Source organism: Anthonomus grandis, chromosome 1 (assembly GCF_022605725.1).
Source record: "Anthonomus grandis grandis chromosome 1, icAntGran1.3, whole genome shotgun sequence".
NCBI classification, from domain to species: domain Eukaryota; kingdom Metazoa; phylum Arthropoda; class Insecta; order Coleoptera; family Curculionidae; genus Anthonomus; species Anthonomus grandis.
The window spans coordinates 52048398-52072161 of NC_065546.1; the positions used below are offsets into that span (position 1 = coordinate 52048398).

Here is a 23764-nt window from a genome sequence, read left to right on the forward strand (position 1 = left end):
TAAATATTATATTAAAATCTTCTATTTTAAAGGTATTTTTAGATCCTAAAAAAAGTATATTTCTGAGAGAACAGTTATACCAAAATCCTCATTTTAATTAAAAGTTAACAGCAGAAATAATCTATGTAGTAACTACGTTATCTACGTCGGTATCCTTAAAAAATCGTATTGCCATTTAAAGTTTAGAAATATTTTTTTAATATTAATCAATGTGTGTTATAGCCACTAATTTTTCCACCTATTTTTTAATAACTTACCAAACAATCCAGCTGACTGACCGGACTTTTGCTTCCAGATTGACCTATATCCCATACTTTCACACATCCTTTACCACCTGTATATACATATTTAGTGGGATTTGATATCGTAACGGCACACACCACCTCCCCATGATTTAAAGTGTTAATTTGCCTTGCATGGCGAGGAATGCCTGGACCAATCAGCGCGTCAGATGGAAAAGGAACTGGCTGCAGCTGACCTTCGCCGTTCATATGAAACGAGTATGCTCTAAAATAAAACAATAAAATAAACTAACTAAAGGTTTCATGTAGTATAACTCAGTTATTTATTAGGCAGTTTTAACAAATTATTTATGGGTGCTAATAACAAAAGTTTTACATACACCAGAAAGAAAAGGATTCTAGATTAGAACAAATATTACCAAGATAGTATTTTCATACATAAATATTCATTGAATGAATATTTTTAAAAGTTTCATAATTTCCAATATTTTCCTTCAGACATGTTCGAAAATAAGCCTATAATTCAAGCTTTAAACTATTTTTATTATCCCCCAATTAGAATTCCATATAATGTGTGTGTGGAATAGTATTTATGGATCTGTCTTAGGCATTTGATACCCCCTCCATCACGAAAAATGTCTTGAAAAAATTATGAAACTAGGAGCACAGTGTGAAACATTTTTAAAAGTTATTTGTTAGACAAATCTTAAAATATAAACATTAATAATTTAATTAGTAAACAAAACTAGTGTTATAAATACATAAATAGAAAATTAATATCACTAGTAAGCTGTAAAATTTAAAATCACTTAATTACTTAGTTGTACCTAAGCTGTATAATCTTTTACCTGTAACACATAGAAATATTAAAAATATGAAGAGTTCTAGTAAGAAATCTAAATTGTTAATACTTCAAAATGACCAATCTTTGTGAAAGAATATTGGTGTAATTTATACCAATGATATTGTATTTATTGTGTAGGTTTCATTTCATTTACTCCCGAAAATTTCTTTTCTACATACACTAAGTATCATCTATAAAATGAGGGAACATGTCTAGGATGTGATATTTGTCGAAGACGCTATATATATTGCCATATATCTAGAATTTACTTTAGGTTATTTTAGGATACTGTAGATTAGTCTTGCATTTTAAAAACTGGCATTGCTTACAACCGCTTTTTTTAAACTTTTGTAATAAATTACAAACTCTAATTTTATTAGAATAATGCAAATCTATTTTTCCAGTTAAGACATATTTCGAGTTTTTTATTTTCTGATACATATATTTATACTAACATGATTTGCAGTAAACCAATATGTGACTTTCAATTGTGTACCCCTCATCTCTACTTGGAAATTATTTATGACTAAAATATCTTTTTAGCAATTTTCTGGGATGTCTGTCCTGGCTAGTTGTGATCAGTCAATACTCTCCAACCAATTAATATGGATTTGGAAAAGTGGTCTTAGCATTGAATACCTTTGGGTATCCACCCTAGTTTAATTAACATATCATAGAGTATATATTTCATTGTTTTCAGTGGGTAGAAGGACAAACTGATGGATATAGTTATATTCCAAAGCTTCGCCTGGGTTCTTTTAGATAGACTTAGATAGTGGATATTTTACAAATCATCTTCTCTTCAAATTTTTTCGCAGAAAACAAGAAAATACTCACGGAGGAAATGCCATAGTTCTTAAAGCACAATAATTTGATAAATTTCTATTCATACAATGGGACCCTCTATGGACTAGTGAGTTACTAAATCACAACTGACATTTTTTGGGCTGTAGGGTGACGCTATGCTATAGTAGTGCAGCATAAGATGCCTATATCTTATGCTGGAGTGTTTAATTGTTTATATAATATTGGAGAGAATAAAATTAAAATGAATGAAAAAATCCTAAAGAGTGGATCCTCCCCATGTGGCCAAATGACAAAATTAATTCTATAGCTTTTAGTTATTGCACTAAATGAGACGAATTAAGAACCACTATATTTTCCAGTTAGTATTTTCCCATAAACTGGCTTCTTAACATGTGCAAGCTATTTTACAAAGGAATGTATTGGAGATGGTCCTTTACGTTGGTGGTAATTCGCCTAAGAAAACTATTATGCTGATTGAGAAGATGAATGAGATTTTATAATTAAGAAAATAAAGTCCATTGTGTTTAAAGAAACCAGTGTAAGATTATGTTATACAAACTCAATAGTGTCAGTCTATAATGGTCCATCAAAAATGATCCGGGTTTTGCCCACCAGGAAGCATCAGCAGATTAATAATTGCAAAGAAAAGAAAAAAAAAAGAAAAATAGTGTTGTATTAATATTTTTTAAAGATATTCTTGCAGTTCTTTCTATTTTATATTTTAATATGAGACCTCTTTGTTTCTAGAATAAGTTTTACTTTTTTACAAATAAGATTGATTATATCTTCTTTTCAACCATAGATCTGAAAATGCCCTTTAAAGGGCGACACATGTGTCATATTTGATGAACTAATATATACTAAGACCATCGACTTTGCGTTTGACTTTATAATCTTAGGATTTGGTATAGGATCTTGTGGATTGACGAACATTAGGTATTGAAGATACACTTAAGAAATTATTCGTATATTGGATTGCCTCCATCACTACTATGCGTCTCCCTTGAACTTTTAAAATAATCAATTCGTTGTTAGATTCAAGAGACTTTAATACTTTTAAGTTCCGTTTTTGCATTTTGGGCCTATAGCTAAAGCTTTCTTAAAAATGCTTATTAAAAATACTAAATCTTAAATAGGTTCAGCGGTTAAGTGGGCATTCGGTAAAGCATTTTCGATCTTTATTCATGCATGCTTTGCCTATGATCTTCTGTTGAAGTATCTATTAAGTATTGGATACCAAAATATTAATAAAAATTTTTAATTAAGTATATTATTATAATGTAGCAAATTTATTGCTTATTCGAATCGGAAATGCCGTAAAATTAATGTGTGCAAAAATGAAGGTAGTGTCTGGTCGATATCCAGCAACCAAAATCGAGAACGCAGCATATGTCGTTTGCCAGCAACATTTTATAGTCGGCGTCCATTATTATTTAATCAATATAATAATGCCCGTATCTCCTGGAATTCCAAAGGAGTTTTAAAAATTTTTTTGTCTAGATATTAACAATTAATAACTAAAGCGACAAACAAAAAAGGTTTTTTTGTAAAAATTAATTAAAAGGTTAACTTGCAAAGCATCTGAATTAAACTTTTTTCTGTAAAGTATAATAAATATCTAAAAGGATTTGAGATGGTTACAAACCTTTACAAACGAAAGTTTTTTGAGTAAAAATTATTGAGTTAGATGTTGTAAACGGCTATAGCTGCCAAAGGGCATGGATAAAAGTTCTCCTTATAGCCGTTAGGAGTTACATAGCCTTTATATTTTTTAACATCTAACAATTCAACATTTTTTTACTAAAAAACTTTTGTTTGTAGTGATTGATATGATGCGTTTAGATATTTATTATAGAAAAAAGATTAATTCAAATCCTTTGGGAGCCTTTTTCATTTCTTTAACATTCGACTTTATAGCCATTATAAATATAACCACTATAAATCGATTTAGTTATTCATTGTTAATATCTGGACAAAAATATTTAAAATCCTTGGAAATTTCAGGAGATACGGGCATTATATCGATTAAATAACGGCGGGCGCGGACTATAAATAGGTTGCTGGCAAACGACATATGCTACGTTCTAGATCTTTGATTGTCGGATATCGATTGGGCTGTAAAGCTAGCACAGATATGAAAAAAAATCTAGAAAAACAACACAAAGTGGCAACATCGGATACGTGCATTGTAAACATAGATATATTCTACGTTGCCAAGTTGCTTTTTTTTAATTAACTTTTTTGTCAGAAATCTTTTTTTTATTCTGAAAAATTTGTTAATTACTCTCAAAGTATATATTATTAGTCAGCAAATAAACGAAACTTTTAAGAAGTACATTTTTTACCTGTTACACAATGCAACACATTAAAACAATGTAGTGAATTAAGAAAATTATATATTAAATGAAAATTTGGAAAGTCGATTTGACATCGTTGTCTGAGAGATGGCGCACTCAAACAACCTCGCCTATGGTTTGCAGCTAGGCTTATTCCAGGCATTCAATATTCTAAGACTCTAAATAAATGGGTACCACTTATTGAAGTCAATTTAAAATAATTTAATACTGTTTAATTAATGGTAATGATATTTTTGTTATTCTATAAGCCAGAGATTTACCTTTTGCATGCTGTTTTAAGTCGAAAAATTCCTATGAACATGGATCATAAAGTACATGCTTTTTAAAATAAAGAAGTTAAGTTTAAAAAAAACTAATACGATCACAAGTTCACACCAGAATTTCATTTATGTACGATCACATAACTTGAAAGTTAATCGTTTGTTTTCTTGGCCCTACCCTTAGAACATTGAAAGGCGAGAATTAGTAAACAACAACTTTGTTTGAGTCCAACATGTGCACAGGGGCAAGAGGGGTGTTTTATTTACAAACATATGTGTCGATTCTCTGTTGTCAAGTCGACACAAATTTCCAACGGAGGAAATTTTTAGCTATATTTTAACAAACATTATAACGTTAATTTAACTTATTTCTGTTATATTTTATAGGAAAATTTAAAATAAAAAGTATAAATACTACAATTAACCTATTTTAAGAATAAATATAATATCCTTAAGCAAAAAAAAAACAAAATTATTAACATTCTTATCCCTAAAACTCCTTCTAAAAAATTTGAAGCGACAACACCGGAGCTTAAGCGCCTAAACCATACGCGTTGTGTCATCTGTCAAACGGCTTTTTGTTTATATTCGGGATTCGTGTATTTTCTTTAATTTTTGGTTTAAAAAGGAAAAAAGGCCACGTTTTAGTGTTTTTTTAAATTGCTAGGATGGCAAAAACTTGTGTCGTTTGTGCCGCATCATGATAAAAACGTGATTCAAGCCGATCTTTTCACAAGTAAGTACCGATACTTTCATAACATCACATCATGGGGTAACCATCATCATAAACGTAGAATAGGGGATCTTATAGATATAAACCTAATAAAAATTTGAATGTGAAAGTGTGCGTAAAATACCAACATATTTATATTTTTAAATCTAAATATTTTTTTGAACATATTCATCTATTAATAGGCTATAAAAGATATAAAACTAGAATTTTGTCCCTGGTTTTATTACAGGATTTTATGTTTTTTTTGTTGTTTTGGCAGAAAAAAATTATAATACCTATGTACCTATCTATATATACATAGTTTGATATCTATGTATAAAGTTAATTTTGTCTTTCTTTAAAATTTGTTCCATAATTTTTTTTTGTTTTACCTTATTGCAACTTACAATAATATATATAGTAATTGGCACCACATATTAATTTATTACTGTAATTTTTTTCTGCTTTTTGATTAAATATCAAATACTTATTATAGATTGCCCAATGATTATGCCCAAAGGGAACAATGGGTTTCATTAATGGAAATCAACACATTTAAAAAGAACATATTTGTTTGTTCAGATCACATCCTTAGAAGTGATATAAGGGAGATAATATTATCAGTAGCCAGACTTTATTAAAAAAATCAGCTCTACCTCAAAGGTAATTTTTTTAAATATATTTTTCTAGTATATTTATAGGTATGAGTATATTTTACCTTAGAATTATTGATAAAGGTTTGCATGCTTTTATTTACTACATTATGTAAGCTAAAAAAACAACCTTTTAAAACTTGTGCTTGGGCTATGTTGTAAAACATACAGCTTCTTCACAAAAAGTATTAGTGTTACTCATATAAGATTTATTTATACCTAATACTTATTAAATTAGGTATGTGTGTAAAACTATTTTTTTACTAGGATTTCTGATGCACTGGTTAAAAACACAGCAGCCAATAATTCAGTTAATTTACCAAGTGATTTACCCTTCAAAGCTACAGGGGTAGCTTTCCTGAAGAGTGCAAAAACTTCTTTAGCTTTCAAAATGGTATATAGTACAAACAGTGAAGCTAATATAGACACGTATGGATAATTAAAATAGATTAATATTCTTGATACACCAAATTTTGTATAATTACAGATCTGATCATTCATCATCAACAATAACTGCATCTGAGAATTATAGTTCTACAGTAACCGTGGAGTTTAGGTCAACAATTACTATTTCTCATCCAAGCCGTTTTTGTTTAACTGCTACACATTCCCTGACTCTGCCAAGGAAAAGGTAAAAATACACTCAAAATAGACTACTAGTTTTATGCCATGTATCATCCTATTCTATATATCTTATTTAAAAGTGATATGGTATTTTATTGTATTATATTTGTTTAATTAAATGCAATTAATCAAATGTATGACATTACAAAGATTCTCTATAATAACATACATTTTATTGATCAATTGGATTATCATAATACATTTTTTTAATTTTTTCTTTTTAATTTTGGTAATACTATATTTTTATGTATATTATTCTAGGGTAAAATCAAAATGATATCCTGAGGACCTAAGCACTGATGATTCCACCGTTTCAAGAGCTTAATCACTTGTCACCAGATTATGGAAAAAAAATAAAGAACAAAAAATTAAAATTCGAAGATTGCAACAAGCAAATTTGCGCCAAAGAAATTGAATTAGATGTCTCAAGTCATTATTAAAATACTTACATGAAATAATAACATGATTTTATGGAAAAGCCCAACATACTACATATTTTATTTGACTTGTAAAAGCACTTGTTTGTATATTACTACTAATAAACTCTCTAATCTAATCTATTGTACATAGTCTTTATTCTTAGCTTTGTTTTTTAGTATAAATTAATATGATATAATATTTGGTATTAGGTATTATATAGGTCACTATTAAATGTCTCAAAACCATTATACAGGCTAAATACTCATAATAAAAATCTTATAACCTACAAAAAACCTGCAACTCCTTCACTATTTGAACATCCTTGTAGTTTTAACTTTTTCCGCTGAAGCAATACTGTCCCTTTGAAAAAGTCAGCAGCATAGAAGTATATATTATGTGATGTAAGTAAGTGATGTAAAACTGAGTTTTGTCCAATATAACAATAACAATAAAATTTTGCAAAATGTTAAAAATTTGTGTCTTAAAACATTATTTATTAAGAAATCTATAATATTATATTAATAAAATATTTAATTTCCATAAAAATGCTTTGACAAAAATGCTGCCTTTCATTAGGACCTTCCTCTAATGAAGTCCATTAAAAAAAAACACATAAATAGCTCATAAATGGTAATATTACTTATACTCAAACTCTTTAACTATTAATTAATAAAAATTTATCAGGTAAATATTTGTTGACGACGTCACTGGTAAAGAGTGCTTGTATCATTGGCAACAACAATGCGATCGAGCGGCGTTGCGATGCCATTACCGTTTTCTCGTTTCTTCGTACTTTATTTTCATTTACTTAACTTATATTGACTTCGATATAGAGTATCTTATCAAATTTATTTTTAAAAAATGCTTGATATTTTATTAAAGGGGAGCAGTAGTATTGTTTTGTGCCTTCGGAAACAACTGAAAATTTTGATGATATTATAAAGTGATTTTTTCCATTTCTCTATAAGCACTTGGCATCATTGCATCAGAGATGTTGCAAGCAAACAAACCTGCCCATAGTTCCACGGCATGCTACTTCTAGCCTTTCAATGTTCTAAGGCCCTACCATAACACCAGTTAAGCTATGCACTCACATATTGATTGAGCAGTTTTCTATTCTGCGTTTTACGTTAATATAAACTTTTCGACTTAAGATCATTCCAGGAATGCCCGCTTGAAATTATGATATACCATTGGGGTAACACCCTGTATAAATGAAAAATGTACTTACGGCTTTCCTCCCGGCACAGTACCCAACCCGTTCGACGTCAGAGGGGGCGCTCTCGAATGGGGATGCCCGTCATAAGCAACTGGAGGCAGCCCTTGAGGCGGTGCTCTGACGTAAGGTGATGCCTGGGCGTAGGGTGGCATCTGGTGTTCGGGTGTCCGTGGCGCACCCAGACCCGGATAAGGTGGATAAGGTCCGAGGGGGCCACCGGGCACCGCTTTCGAGCCGCCCGGTGGTGGCCCCGCCCCCAAGTTAGGCGTTGTCGATCGGGGTTTCGAACCAGGTGTCAACGGTTTTTCCTATCAATAAAATTCGTATAAGGCATAATTAAAATATTTGAAAAAATATCAAATAAAATATTTGACACAGTTTAACCAATCTGATAATCGCCCTGACTTAAGAGATAAGGATCAAATGTAGTAGTAGTAGTTCCGATATGCTTATCTAAGGATTTCCTAACGCGAAATTATCAGGTTCTGAACATTAAAACGCGCATTCTAACATTAATAGGGAGGACATAATAGAGGCAGCGCAGTATGGAAAGGTATTAATTACCTACATTTTAAGACCCCCAAGTAGAAAAAACTTAACACATTAGGGGCTTTGCTTTTTTTTAATGTTTGGCATACCCTGACCTGGTCTGTAATCCGTCAATCCTAAAAGATATTGTTCTTCGTCAATAACCTTTTCAATGTTGTGGTTAAGTTTTAAAATTTTGTTAAAGAAGTATCCGTTAGAATGTTTCTATCAGTTTAGATACGAAAAAACAAACAAGAAAATTCTACAATCAATGATGATTTACCCAGGAATGAATGGTGATCAACCTGATAAACAATACTGTTAACGAATTGCAATTTTGTTAACATTACTTTATTTATTTTATTTTAGGACGTCTACAAGATACGTAAACAGGTTAAGGAACGAAGTCATATTCTACTTAGGAAGAAGCTTACAAAGAACTTGTTAACTCTAAATATTCTAAATGATTTGTCGCAAAAAGTACTGGATAGAAATTAAGAAAAAGAAATCGAGTGATTCTGGAAAAATTAGATATCTTTGTGTAAAGCGGGTTTTTAATAAAGAAAAAGAGAAATGTATGTTAAAGCTTCATTGAAATGTATTATTAAAGCTTCAGGTTATGTTTTAGATTTAGATTAACCCCTTTGATAAGAGATGCCTGAATTGGCTTTCTCATTAGCTCAGAAATACCTTTTAATATGCCTGACAAATCAAACTTTAGGAAAAAAAGTGTTTTCTAGGTTTATAAAAGAAAACTGAACTGTCAATTTGTATAGTTCAGGCAGTCTGTCTGGAGCAATTATTTCACATTAGAAAAGACATAAGTAAGAATTTAAATATAATTACTTTTTTATGTAAGACCACTTCTGTCAGGAACATTTTTTTAGTAACATTGTCTTCAATTTAAGCTGATTTATTACATACCAAGCGACTTTTAGTTTCGATTTTTATTCTTAACCCTTGACGATCAAGTCGTCGACTTGTAAACTGCATGGGTGACAAATACACAATATTAATTATGAATCCTTATTTGGTCTGGATTAAACCTTAAAAGTGATAGATTTTAACTCATAATATATTTAGGAGCTCAATATAAAGTTCTCCAATAAAAAACTGAAAATTGCCAATTAATTTTTTGTTAAGAATAAATAGTTAAAACTTAATCAAACTAAGGTTTGATTTACTAACGAAAGATCAGAAACGAAAAAACTATAGTCAAGTTTGGATCAATTTACCAAATCCAAAACTTTATAAATCTTGTATAAATAAATGGCAAATAGGACAAACAAAAATTAAAAAAGCATATAAAAGGACACTAGAAACAAATAATTAAATGGAAAAATCAGTAAAATAGCCAGCAGCAGATGCCAAGAATGCTCAGTACGTTAAAACCGTCAGCGATGAGGGACAGTAAAACCTAATAAAATTTCGTCGATAGAAAGCCCCAGAGGCTAGAATGCATATTGCATGTAAAAAAAGGATTTTTTTAAATTTCCTATGTTTGAAGAAGATAATATTTTTTATGGCATGTTTATGATAAAACATACCTTTAAAATATATATTTACAAGTTTTGTTTGTAAAAATATAATCAGATTCTTGATGACTTGATAAATAGGATTGATACTGCGGATAGTAGAATGATAAAAAATAAGTTATTCAGGACACTTTGCAAGTAGGGAAGCAGAAAAAGTAAAGGTGGTAGTAAAAATAGTTTTTTGAAAGACTGAACCAAAAATGAAGAAAAGAGAATATATCGTTTGGAATATTGTTGGGTTTAGGGATCAATAAAATAAAAGTCCAAGCCTATTTAAATTTGCCGACGTTTCACAAAATATATTTGCATCCTCAGGGGGGCTAAAATACAATAATAATAATTAAGATAACAGAGAAAAAAAAAGTGTTTGTACAGTTTAAAATTAATTATAATTGAAATTAAAATAAATAAAACCTAATTTTCCTAATTTTGATACAACCGACGTTAGACACACACCTATGATATTACAACGTGACGTACCTGAGTCACGTACCTAAAAAAGCTTTATGTATAAATGTTCATTTTTATTATTTTTTTGACTTAAGTTCAAGATATTGAATTTTAAGTATATTTAATTTCTCATTGTTGTAATATCCGTCTCTTTTTTTCGTTTGTATCATAGGAGTGTGTATAATGTTGGTTGTATCAAAATTAGGAAAATCAGTTTTATTTATTTTAATTTCAATTATAATTAAGTTTTAACTCTACAAACACTTTTTTTTCTCTGTTATCTTAATTATTATTGTATTTTAGTGCCCTGAGGATGCAAATATATTTTGGGAAACGTCGGCAAATTTAAATAGGCTTGGACTTTTATTGATCCCTGAATGATAAAATATTACAGATACTATTACGAATAGTAAAATGATAAGTTCTTCGAGACACGCCGCAAATAGGGAAGGTGAAAATTAGAGCTACGCAAATGTGTGTTCTACTTAGAAAAACAAACTGAACGTTGCTACCATCAATGCTATTCCTTGTGTGTATTATTTTTCATTTGGTTTCCTGGTAGCCTTGCCCTGAAGAAGCGAATAAGCAGGGGAACGTGTCGGTAAGTACTACCTTTACTTTTTTACTTCCAGAGTTGCGTGTCCCGAAGAAATATCTTTTTGCCATCCTTCATGACCTTAATAAGTTTAACCGAAGCAACAAACATCACGAGTATCGTTATTTATCAATCCTATTATGATCTCTAATCCTGTCTCTTAACTCCTATGAGGCTCACCTCCCTACATTCAAAGAAGAAATTGCACAGAAGACTATTTATTGTACATCTGTAAATGGACCGCCTGCTACCGCTAAAAATATTAATTAATTATTAATTACTTATTTGTTTGTTTAATAATATTTCCGCGTTGTTATTTTTAATGCGTTTTTGATTTGGTTCAGGTCTTCCAAAAAAAAGTGACAACAAATTAGTTCTGTATTTAAATAAACAATGTTGATAAGGGTGGACCGATGACCAAAGGTCTAACCTTAATTTTTAATTTTTTGAGTAAAGATCAGACTCAAGTTCATCTAGAGGACAAAGCTTGACGTTGCTATGACAAGGTTTCATTTCTTTAAAAATATCTGTTGGAATAAAACTAAGAAGTATAGTTTTCGATATTACCGCATATAGCTAGTCGCAACTGCAAAAAAAAATTAAAAATGCCATTAGATTAAGCACCAAAATATCAATTTTGGTACATTTTGTATAATGATAATCAGTTAGTAGAGAACTTCAACACTTACAATCAGTGATAGAATTAACCGTTTAAAAAGCGAAGCGAAAATCAGTGATAGAAAATCTAATATGATATATTGATTCGAGGGTAATTAGCGGATGCCAAACAAGCACAGTTTTTTAAAAATTTTTTAAGTTTAACTTCTGGGGAGTATAGTAGTTATCACGGCAATACTAGGGGTAAAAAGATTAAGTTAGATCAACATTCTATATTATTTTATAAGCGAAGTATCGCCCGTCTGCCTTACATCTTTACTTTTGAGCGATGGGGTGCTTCTCGATGATGACGATCCACTTCGGCTCGGAGGACGTTCCGTCTTTATTTTGTCGCCGCTCGAACTTCCATTTTCGCGAATATCTCCCACGTTCCCCAGTGACACATGGTCTCCATTGGTATGTGGTGAAGCCGCTTCCTGAAAACAGTAAATAATTGAATGTTACTTGTTTTTATTAATATAATAAAAAGCAGTATCTCATATAAAATTAGTAGTATCTCTTCTTGATTATTTCCAATTATGAATAATGAGCAAGGCTGGCCTGAAAAATTCCCGCCCTTAACGTGAAGATGGCGGCACTCACCAATAAAAGGGGCACTCCCCGATAACATGATCTGAATTTTCATAATCTCCAAACCCTATGACGTTTAAATGCCAGTGTCCGGATTAAAAAAGAACTGTCACTGGCTGAATTTTCCGTCTCTTAGAATAGTAGTTATTTAATGAGACGAGCAGAGGGTAAATCCCCGTCTAGCAAAGGAGTCTGCTTTTTTGTTCGCAGCATAGCGTGAGCGGCAAGGTGCCCAGACAAGCTGAACTCTGCAGCCCACCTCCAACCGGTTCCTCCAAGACTTTTATAAGTTTTTTGACCTTAATAATCTTAATGGCAGCTCAGCTATCCTAGCAGATTGATACTAAGTACTGTGTTGCGGTGAATTTAGGATTTGTTGTTTCACAATCGTATGTGTTTTTCAAATACGCCTACGTAAATGAAGCGTTGAGCATCTGAATTTTAAACGTGGCACGGCCAGCTTAGGAGACGAACATTGCGGAAGATCGAAAAATTGCAATGGCCGACACGATAACTTTGTTAAAGTTCAAATAGTGGGAAACGCTGGTTTAATTAAAGTAAGACTATGCAGACGAGCTTGACAAATAATGATTTAGGAATAGGAATTCGTTCGTGGGATGCCGTGATTTCTCACGTTAGATCAAAAATGTTGACCAGTGCTCTATTGGGGTAGTTTAGGCACAACAAAAATAAAGTCAAAACAGTGCCTGAAAGTGATGATGATTGTGTTTTGTAGCAAGTCATGGAATTATATATTAATCGATTATTTTTAAACAGGGTAAACCATTACAGAGGCATACAATGCATAACTATTGGAGAAGCTGAAAGCAGAAATTGCGGAAAAACCACCAGATTTGGAAAAATATCCAATTTTTTCAAGAAAATGCCATGACGAAAATATGCGCATGATAATTTGAACTGTTTGACTACCTTTCTTAGTCACCTGATCTAGCCCCACGAGCGACTGTTGCCTAAACTAAAAATCGCAGTAGGAAGACAGGCAATTTCTTAACATGTTAATTTTTTTTGTAGAAAAGCCACAAGTACTATTTGAACCGGTAAAAGTGAAAATAGCTTCTTGGAAGGAGTGTGTAAACTTGCAAGGAGTCTCCTTAGTTGTCGGAAACTTTTTAAACCATCTTCATTCGTTTCTCTTTTATATTGTCATTTTTCTGGTTTTAAGAGTTTTATATATTGTTAATTTGGACAGCATAAAACGGAGATTGGAAATCGACTTTAATTGCAGAAAACTAATGCAGAATAAGAAATGAGGCTTAAAAAAAGGCATTGTTAATGTTAGCAAATGATTGCGACCAATTTGCAATTCATCCTACACCGATATAAATCTTGTTGCAAAATAGTTTCAGCGTATTTTGAGGCAATAACCCTATACAATTTCATGTCATCGGTGAAAAAGATGATAAATACCAATATGCTATTTTACATCATTGGCAAATACATTAAAAAGGAATAATGCATTATATCTGGCGATTTCCAGATGTGATGTAAATGAAGTTTACTTGATAATCATCCTCCAATGCATAAAGAAAATCATTATCATAATCACTAAATTTGTAGAGGTTGATGTGTGTACACCAGTTCTAAAATTAATCTAAATTAAGTGACGAATAAAATACAAAATAGCATACATATTACACCGAACTAAGGGATTATAATACAGGAATAATAATTATAATTCTTTTATTTAATGAAATAAAATGATATCGAATTTGAATGAAATTCATTGGCTGTTTACGTAATGAAGCCAAATTTTTATTTTTGTGGTGAATATAATATACATGACATTTTCAAGAAGTCACAAAACTTACCCTCTGGTATGGTTAATGGCACAAAACCCTTTTGTGTTACAGTCAAAAGTAAAAAAGACATTGGTCGATGATAAGGCATCGCATACATTTGGATTTGGAGAGAATTTGCCGTATTTCAGACTACTAATGAACCCATTGACTTTTTAAAGACCCTCAGACTATTTTTTCTTGCATATCTTAAACCATTGAAATATGAGAAGAAGCCACAGAGAATAGGACTGACAGGTGATAAAAATATGCATCTCTTTCCTATTCAATTCAAATGATGTAATATTACTGAGTTTTAAATCTGAAATATACGATATAAATGCAGATAAAATATAAATAAGTAATACATACCTCATTAGCAACATCTACAACCAGGTCCTGATCACTTTTTTCTCCGTCACTCTCCTAAAAAATTGTTTTATGTTATTATAAAATTAATATAAAAAAATGTGATATAAAATAATACTTGTACATTAAAATTGTATTGAAATATGAAATACATACATAGTACTTTGATCAATAAATTTTTAATATCAGATTTCTTCTGTTAGGGTGAGCCTGAGCATCAGTTAACTCGATAAATATATGGGTAAAGTACTAGGATTTTTATTATAATCCCACATTATTATTAGAAAGTAGGTGTTTATCCACTTAGTAATAAATAAATAAGATTTAAAGCAGCATATAATACAAAAATTCCCAACTTCAACGTATTACAATTAAAATTTACAATATTCGTTCAATATGTTATTAAAGCAATAACAATTAACGAATAAAATTCACCATAACTTATCGTTTATCTGAGTAAAGGGGGAATGGTTACCATCTATCATTCCCTATTTAGATCCCAGGTCCTTTCACCCCTTAATCTGCCTGTAAATCGAACACGATGAGAGAGTTTCTGGTAACAATTTAATAGGCTGTGGCCTCGCTGTTATATTAGCTCCTTCATAGTTGCAGTTTCAAACAAAATATACATACATAATTATTGTTTGGAGAGATCTATCATCTTTAATCAATCTGCTGCACAACAATCTTTTGTTTAATTATTTATTAACTTTAAAGCATATTAATAGTAAAAGTTAAATCCTTTGTGCACAATTTACAGCAATAGTCCATAAATACGTTTTTACTCTTCACAGTCTGGTGATTTTTTGTATTAGTGGTTGAAGATCTGAAGAATTGGTGTTGGGGCCTCTTCTTTTTCTTATATAAATTTGGTTGATCAACTATTCAAGATAGAAATGAGGATTTCACACTGATGCTTTTGAACATTATTGAGAAAAATAAAAAGATTATTAATAATTAGCGATTCATCCAAAATAGAAACTTATAATAAGTTAGACTTATGGATTAAATAATTAAGATAGACTTATGGAAAAAAAACAAATCAGACTCTTATTGAGAAAATAAAAAAAATATTTCTTTAATTTTTTCTTTTAAATGTCACTTTGAAAAAGTTGTTAAGTTGAAAACTGAAATTATTATAGAACTTGACTGCGATATATAAAAAACAAATTTGAAGAACTAAAGCTTTAAACTTAGGGAGAAGTAACAGTTAGTGGCATAAGGGTAACTCATATAAATTAGCACGATATGCTATTAACAAGTGCAGTATCAGAAATTGGATTATACTTGCTTATGCTATTTATATCCAATCTGGTTACAACATCTAAACAAGGTCCATAAACATACAGCTGGAGTTAAATATAAAAAAAAAAACATTTTCGCACAAGTTTTTCCATACACTAAAATTAAGAATATTTGTACGTGTATATAACGCTTTTATTATTGCCTTGGAACGTTTAAATAAATTTGAAACAAGTTCATTGAAATACATATTTGAGTCCATAATTCTACCAAGATTCTTTGCTGTTGTTGTAAACAGCTCTATTTCATGGTTTATAATGGAATTTAAGCTAAAATGGTTTGTACGCAATCAAATGGTTTTAAATAAAGCAAAATCCATACCATTATTTTATTAATATCACTCAAAAATTAATAAGGAATTGGCTTTGTGTTGCTTTGTCTTACTTTATTGAGGATGTTTCTTGATCAGAATTTACTGTAAGTAAACTGGGTTTTTATGACGGTTGTTTATGCCATAAGCTTACCACGTTCCATTTTTTTACTCTATTGATTCAAAATGCATTTGAAAAAAACATTTCGATTACAGAGGACTGCATTGTAAAAGTAAAATAGGAGGAATTTTGCAGATCATTGTTTAAATCACTTTTAAATGTTAATAAAATTGATCAATTTTTGTAAAAACAGCGGGTGTCTAAAGTGTTGGGTCAATATTAGTTCTAGTTAGACTATCATGGTTTTTGTAGATTTGAGGACATTATATAAGCAGACAAACAGTAAAGTGAAGGCACATAGTATAGAGTAGACACGTAGGAAGTATTTTTTATAGACTACATAATTTTCAGTAATATTTAATAAATATAATATAATCTTTCTGCATACAAAGGTTTTGATAAAGTTCACCCAAAGAACCAGTAGAGATTCAGAAGCTTAGTAGACATCAATTTGAAAATTATTTATAATCTCCTTAATTATGTAAAATTTATATATGCATTAACTCTCCGAAATGTTTCGATAATCCAAGAATATATTGAAAATATTTTAAATGTTTGTCTATAATAATTCCTAAATATATAGAACCGTCAAAGTTATAATCAAATTAAGGTCCGTTTGCTCTTGTGATAGGACAACTATATAATTGGACTTTGTGACATCCAATGATAAACTAAGCATAGGAGCCTACACAGTGTGTTATTTGACTATTTCCAGTTGGTCTCTTACGGAGTCCCAAGTTTTTCCACAATTTTAAATTGAAATATTGGTAAACTAATTATATACACATTAAAAAGAATTGCCCCACAACAGTGTCTTAAAGAATGACAAACTTAAGTTAAGGAGGATGACTAATTAATGACAATACTGCGTTCTGCAACTAAGGTTAAGACTTGCCCCACACTATTTTTAATCCTTGTAGAAGAAAATCATGGGGCACCAATGCGATTTCATCATCGAGACTTTTAGCCGTAAACTAATTAGTTTGTAGTCTATTCACAAAATTCACGAACCGTTGCCGTAGAATTAAAGCCACTACTAAAACCTAATTAAAGGTTATTATAGTTAAAGAAAACCCGTTAATACGTTCTTGAGATTCTTGCCAATATCAGATTCATCTCCAGATTTATAAACTGTCCCTACGATTGCGATTTAAAAAAAAAACTCAATTAAAAAGTAATGAAATGCAAAAATCGTAAAAAAATAAATAAGAATTATTGGTGGTTTTTACGGTTTTCTGAGTAGTTTTTTTTTCGGGCATGAATTTTAATTTGATAGTAAGGAATCGCGTCAAGCGAGTGTTATATGGTCATTGTTTGCAGTGCAATAATTAAAAATAGTTCAACTTAGCGTTAGATTTTTTAAAAAATTCTAAAGAAAAAGCGCTTCTTCACTCTTAATAGTTCCGCGGTTCAGCACAAGGCGGCGCTCAGCCCCTCTCGCCTCCACTTGGTTACAACCCTGCTGAGCCAAGTTATTTAATTTCTTCTAAAGATACCATTATTTTGCTCGATGCTAAAACTGATTTAATAATTTGCATAGTTCTATTCAGATCTTGAGCATACCGCGCAGAAACTAGAATTACTGCATCCTGCATCCCACTGCAATTCTTGTAAATATATAACACGCCCCATTCCAACGACTCCGTTCGAAGCAAACAAACACCAGCCAATCAATACCGCGAAATGGGAAACAAATCCAATATCCAGCGCCTGTCACCGCAACGATGATATATCGGCACATACATACACACACCTTTTTGTTACGTCGCATCGAGAAGCAGACAGACGAATGTAGCGTCGTGCGAAGACTCCCAAATATTCGACTCCTCCTGCCTCCCTCACGCTTTATACCCTTTCCGATCCCCGCGCACCCTTGTTTGCTGTCTCACAAAAGTTATTCCCCATTACGGGTGTTATTGTAAGCCCACACGGGGCCATATTTTCGATTTCAGAGTTGTTTGACTCCGGCATTGGATGAGGAGTGACAGGCCGGAATATCGGTTTTCGAAACTTTCAAGTGCAAAAAGCCTAAATAAGTTGCTTAAATTAGGCGTTTGTTATGTAGACATAACATGTTAATCCTTATTCAGCTTAGTAATTATTAATTACAATTAAAGAGCATAAACTTGATAAAATATAACTAAATGTAAAAAGTATGCCGTTATCAAAAACTCAAAAGGGGGTTTCTTGCGCATCATCCTTTTGTGAAGTCTAGTAATCGGTGAATTAACTATACACGATAGAATATGCCATGGCTTTACCTGTGTAGGATCCAAATAGTCATCATAACTAACGTTTGACTGCCCCCTACACAATCTCATACAAAAAAGCATAAGTGCACAAATGCTCAGAATCTAGGGATATTGAATTATTTTAATTACAAAATGGTTTTAAATTTTCAAATTAAATATTCTTGTAACCGTCATAAGTGGGGATACCCCATTAACAAATTAATTATGACGTGACATTAAAATACTGAAATTTATATACAATATAATATGCAAAACAACACAAAATGTTTAATCAAAATTTTACAAAAAAATAGAAAGGAATAAGTTAATATGAAATGTGACCTCCTCGTGCATTGATTGTGGCTTTACAACATCTTTTCATGCTAAGTGATTAAGTAAATTTAATATTATACCCTTAGCAAAAAGAAAAGAAATTCTTTCCATAAAACTCTTATATAACCTTATTCATAACAAGATTTACTGTCTCACCCTTTTGGCTGGGTTAAATTTTCGGGTACCAAGAATAAACTCTAGGCATTTTAGATTATTTTATGTAAATCCCGCTAGGACTAATATTTTATTTAAATCTTCTATTAATATAATTCGTCAGAATTATATTAAAAATAATTTACATGAACGGTGCGATATTTTTGTTGACAGTTTAAGGACTATTATAGAAAGTATAAAGTAGTTAGGTGATGCTGAATCTTTCTAGTACGTATATAGTCAGTTTAAATACATAGAATGTTAACCATTTTTATACATATTTTGTTATTTTCTTGTTTTTTTCCTGCTTTGCATGTGCTGAATGTGTAATTGCAAACAATCTGTTGGAAATAAATGCCTTTTTTTTCTAAGGATTAAGTTATCTAGATCTTCTTGGGGAATTGCTATCTAACACTGTTAAAGAGCTTGAAACTGGGCTGCTCTCGGTTTTGAAACTGATCCTGGCCCAGAGGAACTCTTCGCTGAAGCATATCTCAAACCTGCTCTATAGGATTGAGATCAGATGATCGAGCTGGCCACTCTAAAACACTAGCTGTGTGTTAAGTGGCATTATCATGCATTAAAATAAAATTTGGACCAATATTTTGAGTAACAATATATGCAACAACAATAGGTTCTAGAATATTTATAACGTAGCGGTCTGCTAACGAGCTCAGTTAGACTCCCAAGAGAAATTCCTGCCATAAATGTGCCTCCTCTATAACTCTGAACCTCCTGTGTATGATGGATTCAATTTCTTGTGCCAGGTGCCTTCCATTCACGTACTCTTGCAGATTCTGGATACAAGCTAAAACGGGATTCATCAGCAATTTTGCCATTGATTTTGCTCCAAAGTGACATGCTCCTAAGCCCAAGCTATAGTCGATTAGCGCGATTCCCTCGATTTAAGGGTTGGCATCACCAAGGCCTTCTGTAGAATTGTATGTAGGTATGAAAGGAATGTCTTGAAACAGGCACATTATGAGCTCCATGCAGATGACTTAATAATTGTGGTGCTATTACTGTATCCTTTCTTCCAGCTTCTAACTGAATATATCAAAAATCATTTAACACAACGACATTTCCGCTTTTTTGGAAGAAACCGATATTGTTTCCCATATATAAATCTGGTTCTAAAATCGATATAAAGAATTACAGAGGGATTTCGCTTCTTTCAATATTTAGAAAGATTTTCGAATCGATAGTAACAGACGAAATCTTCGAAACATACAGGAACGCCCTTGCAGTGCAACATCTTGGTTTTTTCGGAGCGAGATCTACGACGACTAATCTGGCCATCTATCAAAGTTATATAGTGGAAAACACTGAATCAGGACTGCAAGTCGATGCAATATATAATGATATCTCAAAGGCTTTTGACTCTCTGTTTCACATGAGCATAACAGTATGAGGATTGCCTCATACCTGGACAACAGAAGTGAACTGTATGGAGCAGTATCAAGAGAAATCAACGTCTTATCAGGTGTGCCACAAGGTTCTCACCTTGGTCCAGTTCTCTTCTTGTTTTTTTTCAATTCTGTAGTATCAGTGTTTAAAGTTTATAAATGTCTTTTATATGCCGATGATTTAAAGCTTTTTTGTTGCGTTAACAGCATTGACGACTGTGTACTTATCCAGGAGGATCTTTCAGGATTAATTATATGGTGTAAAGAAAACTGTTTGTCCTTAAATGTATCTAAGTGTAAGATAATGAGATTTTATAGACGTAGGCAGCAAGTTATGTATGATCATATGGATAATGTCTTGTTAGAATCAGTCACATGCATTAATGATTTAGGTGTGTTGTTCGATCCTGAGCTGAGTTTTAACTTACAAATTGACAACATTGTGCTGAAAAGTTGTAGAATATTGGGGTTTCTACGCAGGACGTGTAAACTTATTTACGATACTCAAGCCATCCAGTGTCTTTACAACTCTTTAGTCAGACCCTTCATGGAGTACAATAGTGAAATATGGTCACCAGCGTATCAGTATCAGCAGCATAGGATCGACAGTGTGCAGAATAAGTTTTTATTATACAAATACCGATTTCCATATGGAGACATTGCTTATGCAACAAGAATACAATTAGTAGGATTAACCGCTTTGAAAAAACAAAGAGAAGATGCAATGGCAATTTTCCTTTTTAAATTACTAAACAACATCATCAAATGTTCCGAGCTGTTTACAGAAATCCAGATCGGAATACCACCAAGGTCAACACGAACTCGTAGTCTTTTTTACGAGCGGCCACATCGAACAAATTATGGTTTCAATTGTCTTTTTGGCTTGCTAGAAATTACAACAAAAATTACACAAACGTTGATTTATTTTCCTCATAAATTCGAACGTTTAAGACTTCTAAATTCTTAGTTGTAACTAGCTTTAGGCTTATTGTTTGTTTTTTTTAGGCTTGGGATACCTATTTGTACCATTTGGAGTGAGTAACTCTATAGAGTATGTTAATAATAAATAAATAAATATCGAGCCATATGAGGAGTTGATGATTACCCTTGGTCGACCCAACTGCCTTTCGTGTGAAAATTAAAAAACACCTAAGTAGCATTAATAAAAAACAGGTCGTTGACAATAAGTAATGCTTATTTTAACCTAATTAGCAACATAAAAGTCTAATCTAAGACACCTCGTACATAGCCTAAGATCTAACACTATGTAAGTCCCCAGGTATATCTATCCAAAAAAGAAATATTAACAACAACAAACCTAATAATAATAAAAATTAATAAAAAAACTCTAGAGTACGTAAGGATCTATGAATTTCTTATATTGATTATGATATTACAGTTCTCATTATTGACGAGGACGATCTACAATATGTATGTAAGTGTATCTTTATGCAAGTTTTTCATTTTGATAGCATAATCCTAATATTATCTATTGTGACCTTTTGGTTTTAAAATTTGGAAGGTTTAGAGATTCTATGGAGTGTGTTTTTTTTCATTTTCGTTAAGTTTTATAATAAATTTTCAAAATAATTAATTTTACCTAATGTGATTTTAATTGTATAAAATTGGTTCCATGATTGTTAACATAATGATTTTATTTGCTTTTTATGTATCATTTAGAGTCCTGAGGATAATCTCAGAGATCGAAACGTCGACAAAACATACAATTGTTCGTCTAAAGTAGTTTTTATATGACCTATATCCAACAAAAATAGACATTAAGCAAACTTATAAACTGAGGTCACGGTAGGAATTTTAGTAAATAAAACTACCTTAATTTTTCCAGGGTATATGAACTGGGAGTATATTTTAGAAACTATTTATTTTCAAATTCTTTATAATACAACTTTATCCCCTTTAAAGTACTCTCCATAGCAACTAATGCATTAGTGCCACCACTTCCGCTGTTATAATGTTATATGAAAGTATTTTTTACTAAAATATTTCTTGCAGTGACTTTTTAACACCTGAAATTGTCCAGAGACAGTTTCAGTAGCACTTCTCAAGCTTGCAGGTATAGGCAAACGAAAAATTAGAACATACTTAAAACTATGGCTATTGTGCTATTTAGTGAGATAAAACTAGTCCGAAAATTATTATTAATGGCTATAAAAAAGAACACTCAGAAAAAATAGAGGATAATACAGCAGTGGCGAGGGTGTGATTTGATTTACCTCGAGCATTTGATACACTAAATCTTCAGTTTTATAAAAAAATTATTTGTTTGGTGCCACGTTATAAAGAAACACCTTGTATAATTTAAACTATTTCAACGTTGTCAATTTTTTTTTATCAAACTCAAAAGAAAAATTTTATAGGAGTAGAACTTATAATTCCGCAAATATTATCTACATGTGTTAAAAAAATACTTAGCCACAGTCTAATCCGTACTAAAATAAAAGAGAAGCGATAAACCTTCTCTGGGCCTTTAGAAATGATTTGGCGGTCGCTTAAAGTGAAAAACTATGGAAGGAGAAAAGCAAAAAAAGGGGGAGCGGAAAAATAAATGAGGGTCATTACTTACGTGACCTAATTTATCCTCTTTTCGTCGCTTAACGGCCTGGTCGACATCGGGGGACGATCTTGAGCGATACTTATCCCGGTCGCCCGGCGAAAGAGAATTCTGAAATGGTAAAGACAATGAGATCTGAGTCCTTTTGCTTGCTTAACACTTAAAATTATATTCGGTATAGTAAAATTAAATAAAGAAAAAACTCTTAATAAAAATATTAATAATTAACAAAAATTTATATATTATATATATATACAATCTTCCTTTAATAAAAAACTTTTATCTCTCACAGGATCTTCCCCTTGGGACTGACTCAATTCACTCCAAGGTTTTGTATTTAATGCCGTTCTGAATTTTTAATTAAGACTTTAAATATAAACGAAACCCGTTGCCTTTAATCATAAAACTGTCCTTGATTATCACCGATTCCAAACATGATCTGGCAAGTTAGGCATATATTTAGCAATTTAGTACAGAATTCTTAATAACTTTAGTAAGCAAGTACATTTGGACAAAGCCTTAAACTCTAAAACCACTTGAAACAATTTATATTTATTTATATGTCTCTTGTATTGGTTAATTCATCCAAGCTGGTAGGCCACAACCAGCATTAGGCATTGCCTACAATACTGCCCAACTATGGAGAAAGGCAGTAACTAGCAAAAAATCCGAAATTC

At 31.6% G+C, this 23764-nt stretch overlaps 1 protein-coding gene and 1 long non-coding RNA gene across 13 annotated transcripts in view; one reads left to right on the forward strand and one right to left on the reverse strand.

Annotated features, from left to right (window-relative positions):
* The window catches only part of LOC126748022 (protein groucho), a 157195-nt gene that overhangs the window by 17588 nt on the left and 115843 nt on the right, over positions 1 to 23764 (reverse strand). For all 11 annotated transcript variants that reach the window (XM_050457796.1, XM_050457324.1, XM_050457657.1 and 8 more), the window contains 5 exons: positions 23100 to 23198; positions 14663 to 14716; positions 12176 to 12340; positions 8151 to 8446; positions 258 to 507 (listed from right to left, as the gene is read on the reverse strand). In XM_050457796.1, coding sequence (XP_050313753.1) covers positions 258 to 507; positions 8151 to 8446; positions 12176 to 12340; positions 14663 to 14716; positions 23100 to 23198 — 864 coding nt within the window. The remainder of the gene's footprint in view (positions 1 to 257; positions 508 to 8150; positions 8447 to 12175; positions 12341 to 14662; positions 14717 to 23099; positions 23199 to 23764) is intronic.
* On the forward strand, positions 4542 to 7064 carry LOC126748550 (uncharacterized). Of its 2 annotated transcripts, none has more exons than XR_007664768.1 (3): positions 4542 to 6304; positions 6363 to 6506; positions 6761 to 7064. It is a non-coding gene; the product is annotated as an uncharacterized LOC126748550 (long non-coding RNA). The 2 variants fall into 2 exon arrangements; XR_007664773.1 differs by having other exon boundaries at positions 4543 to 5885; positions 6143 to 6506.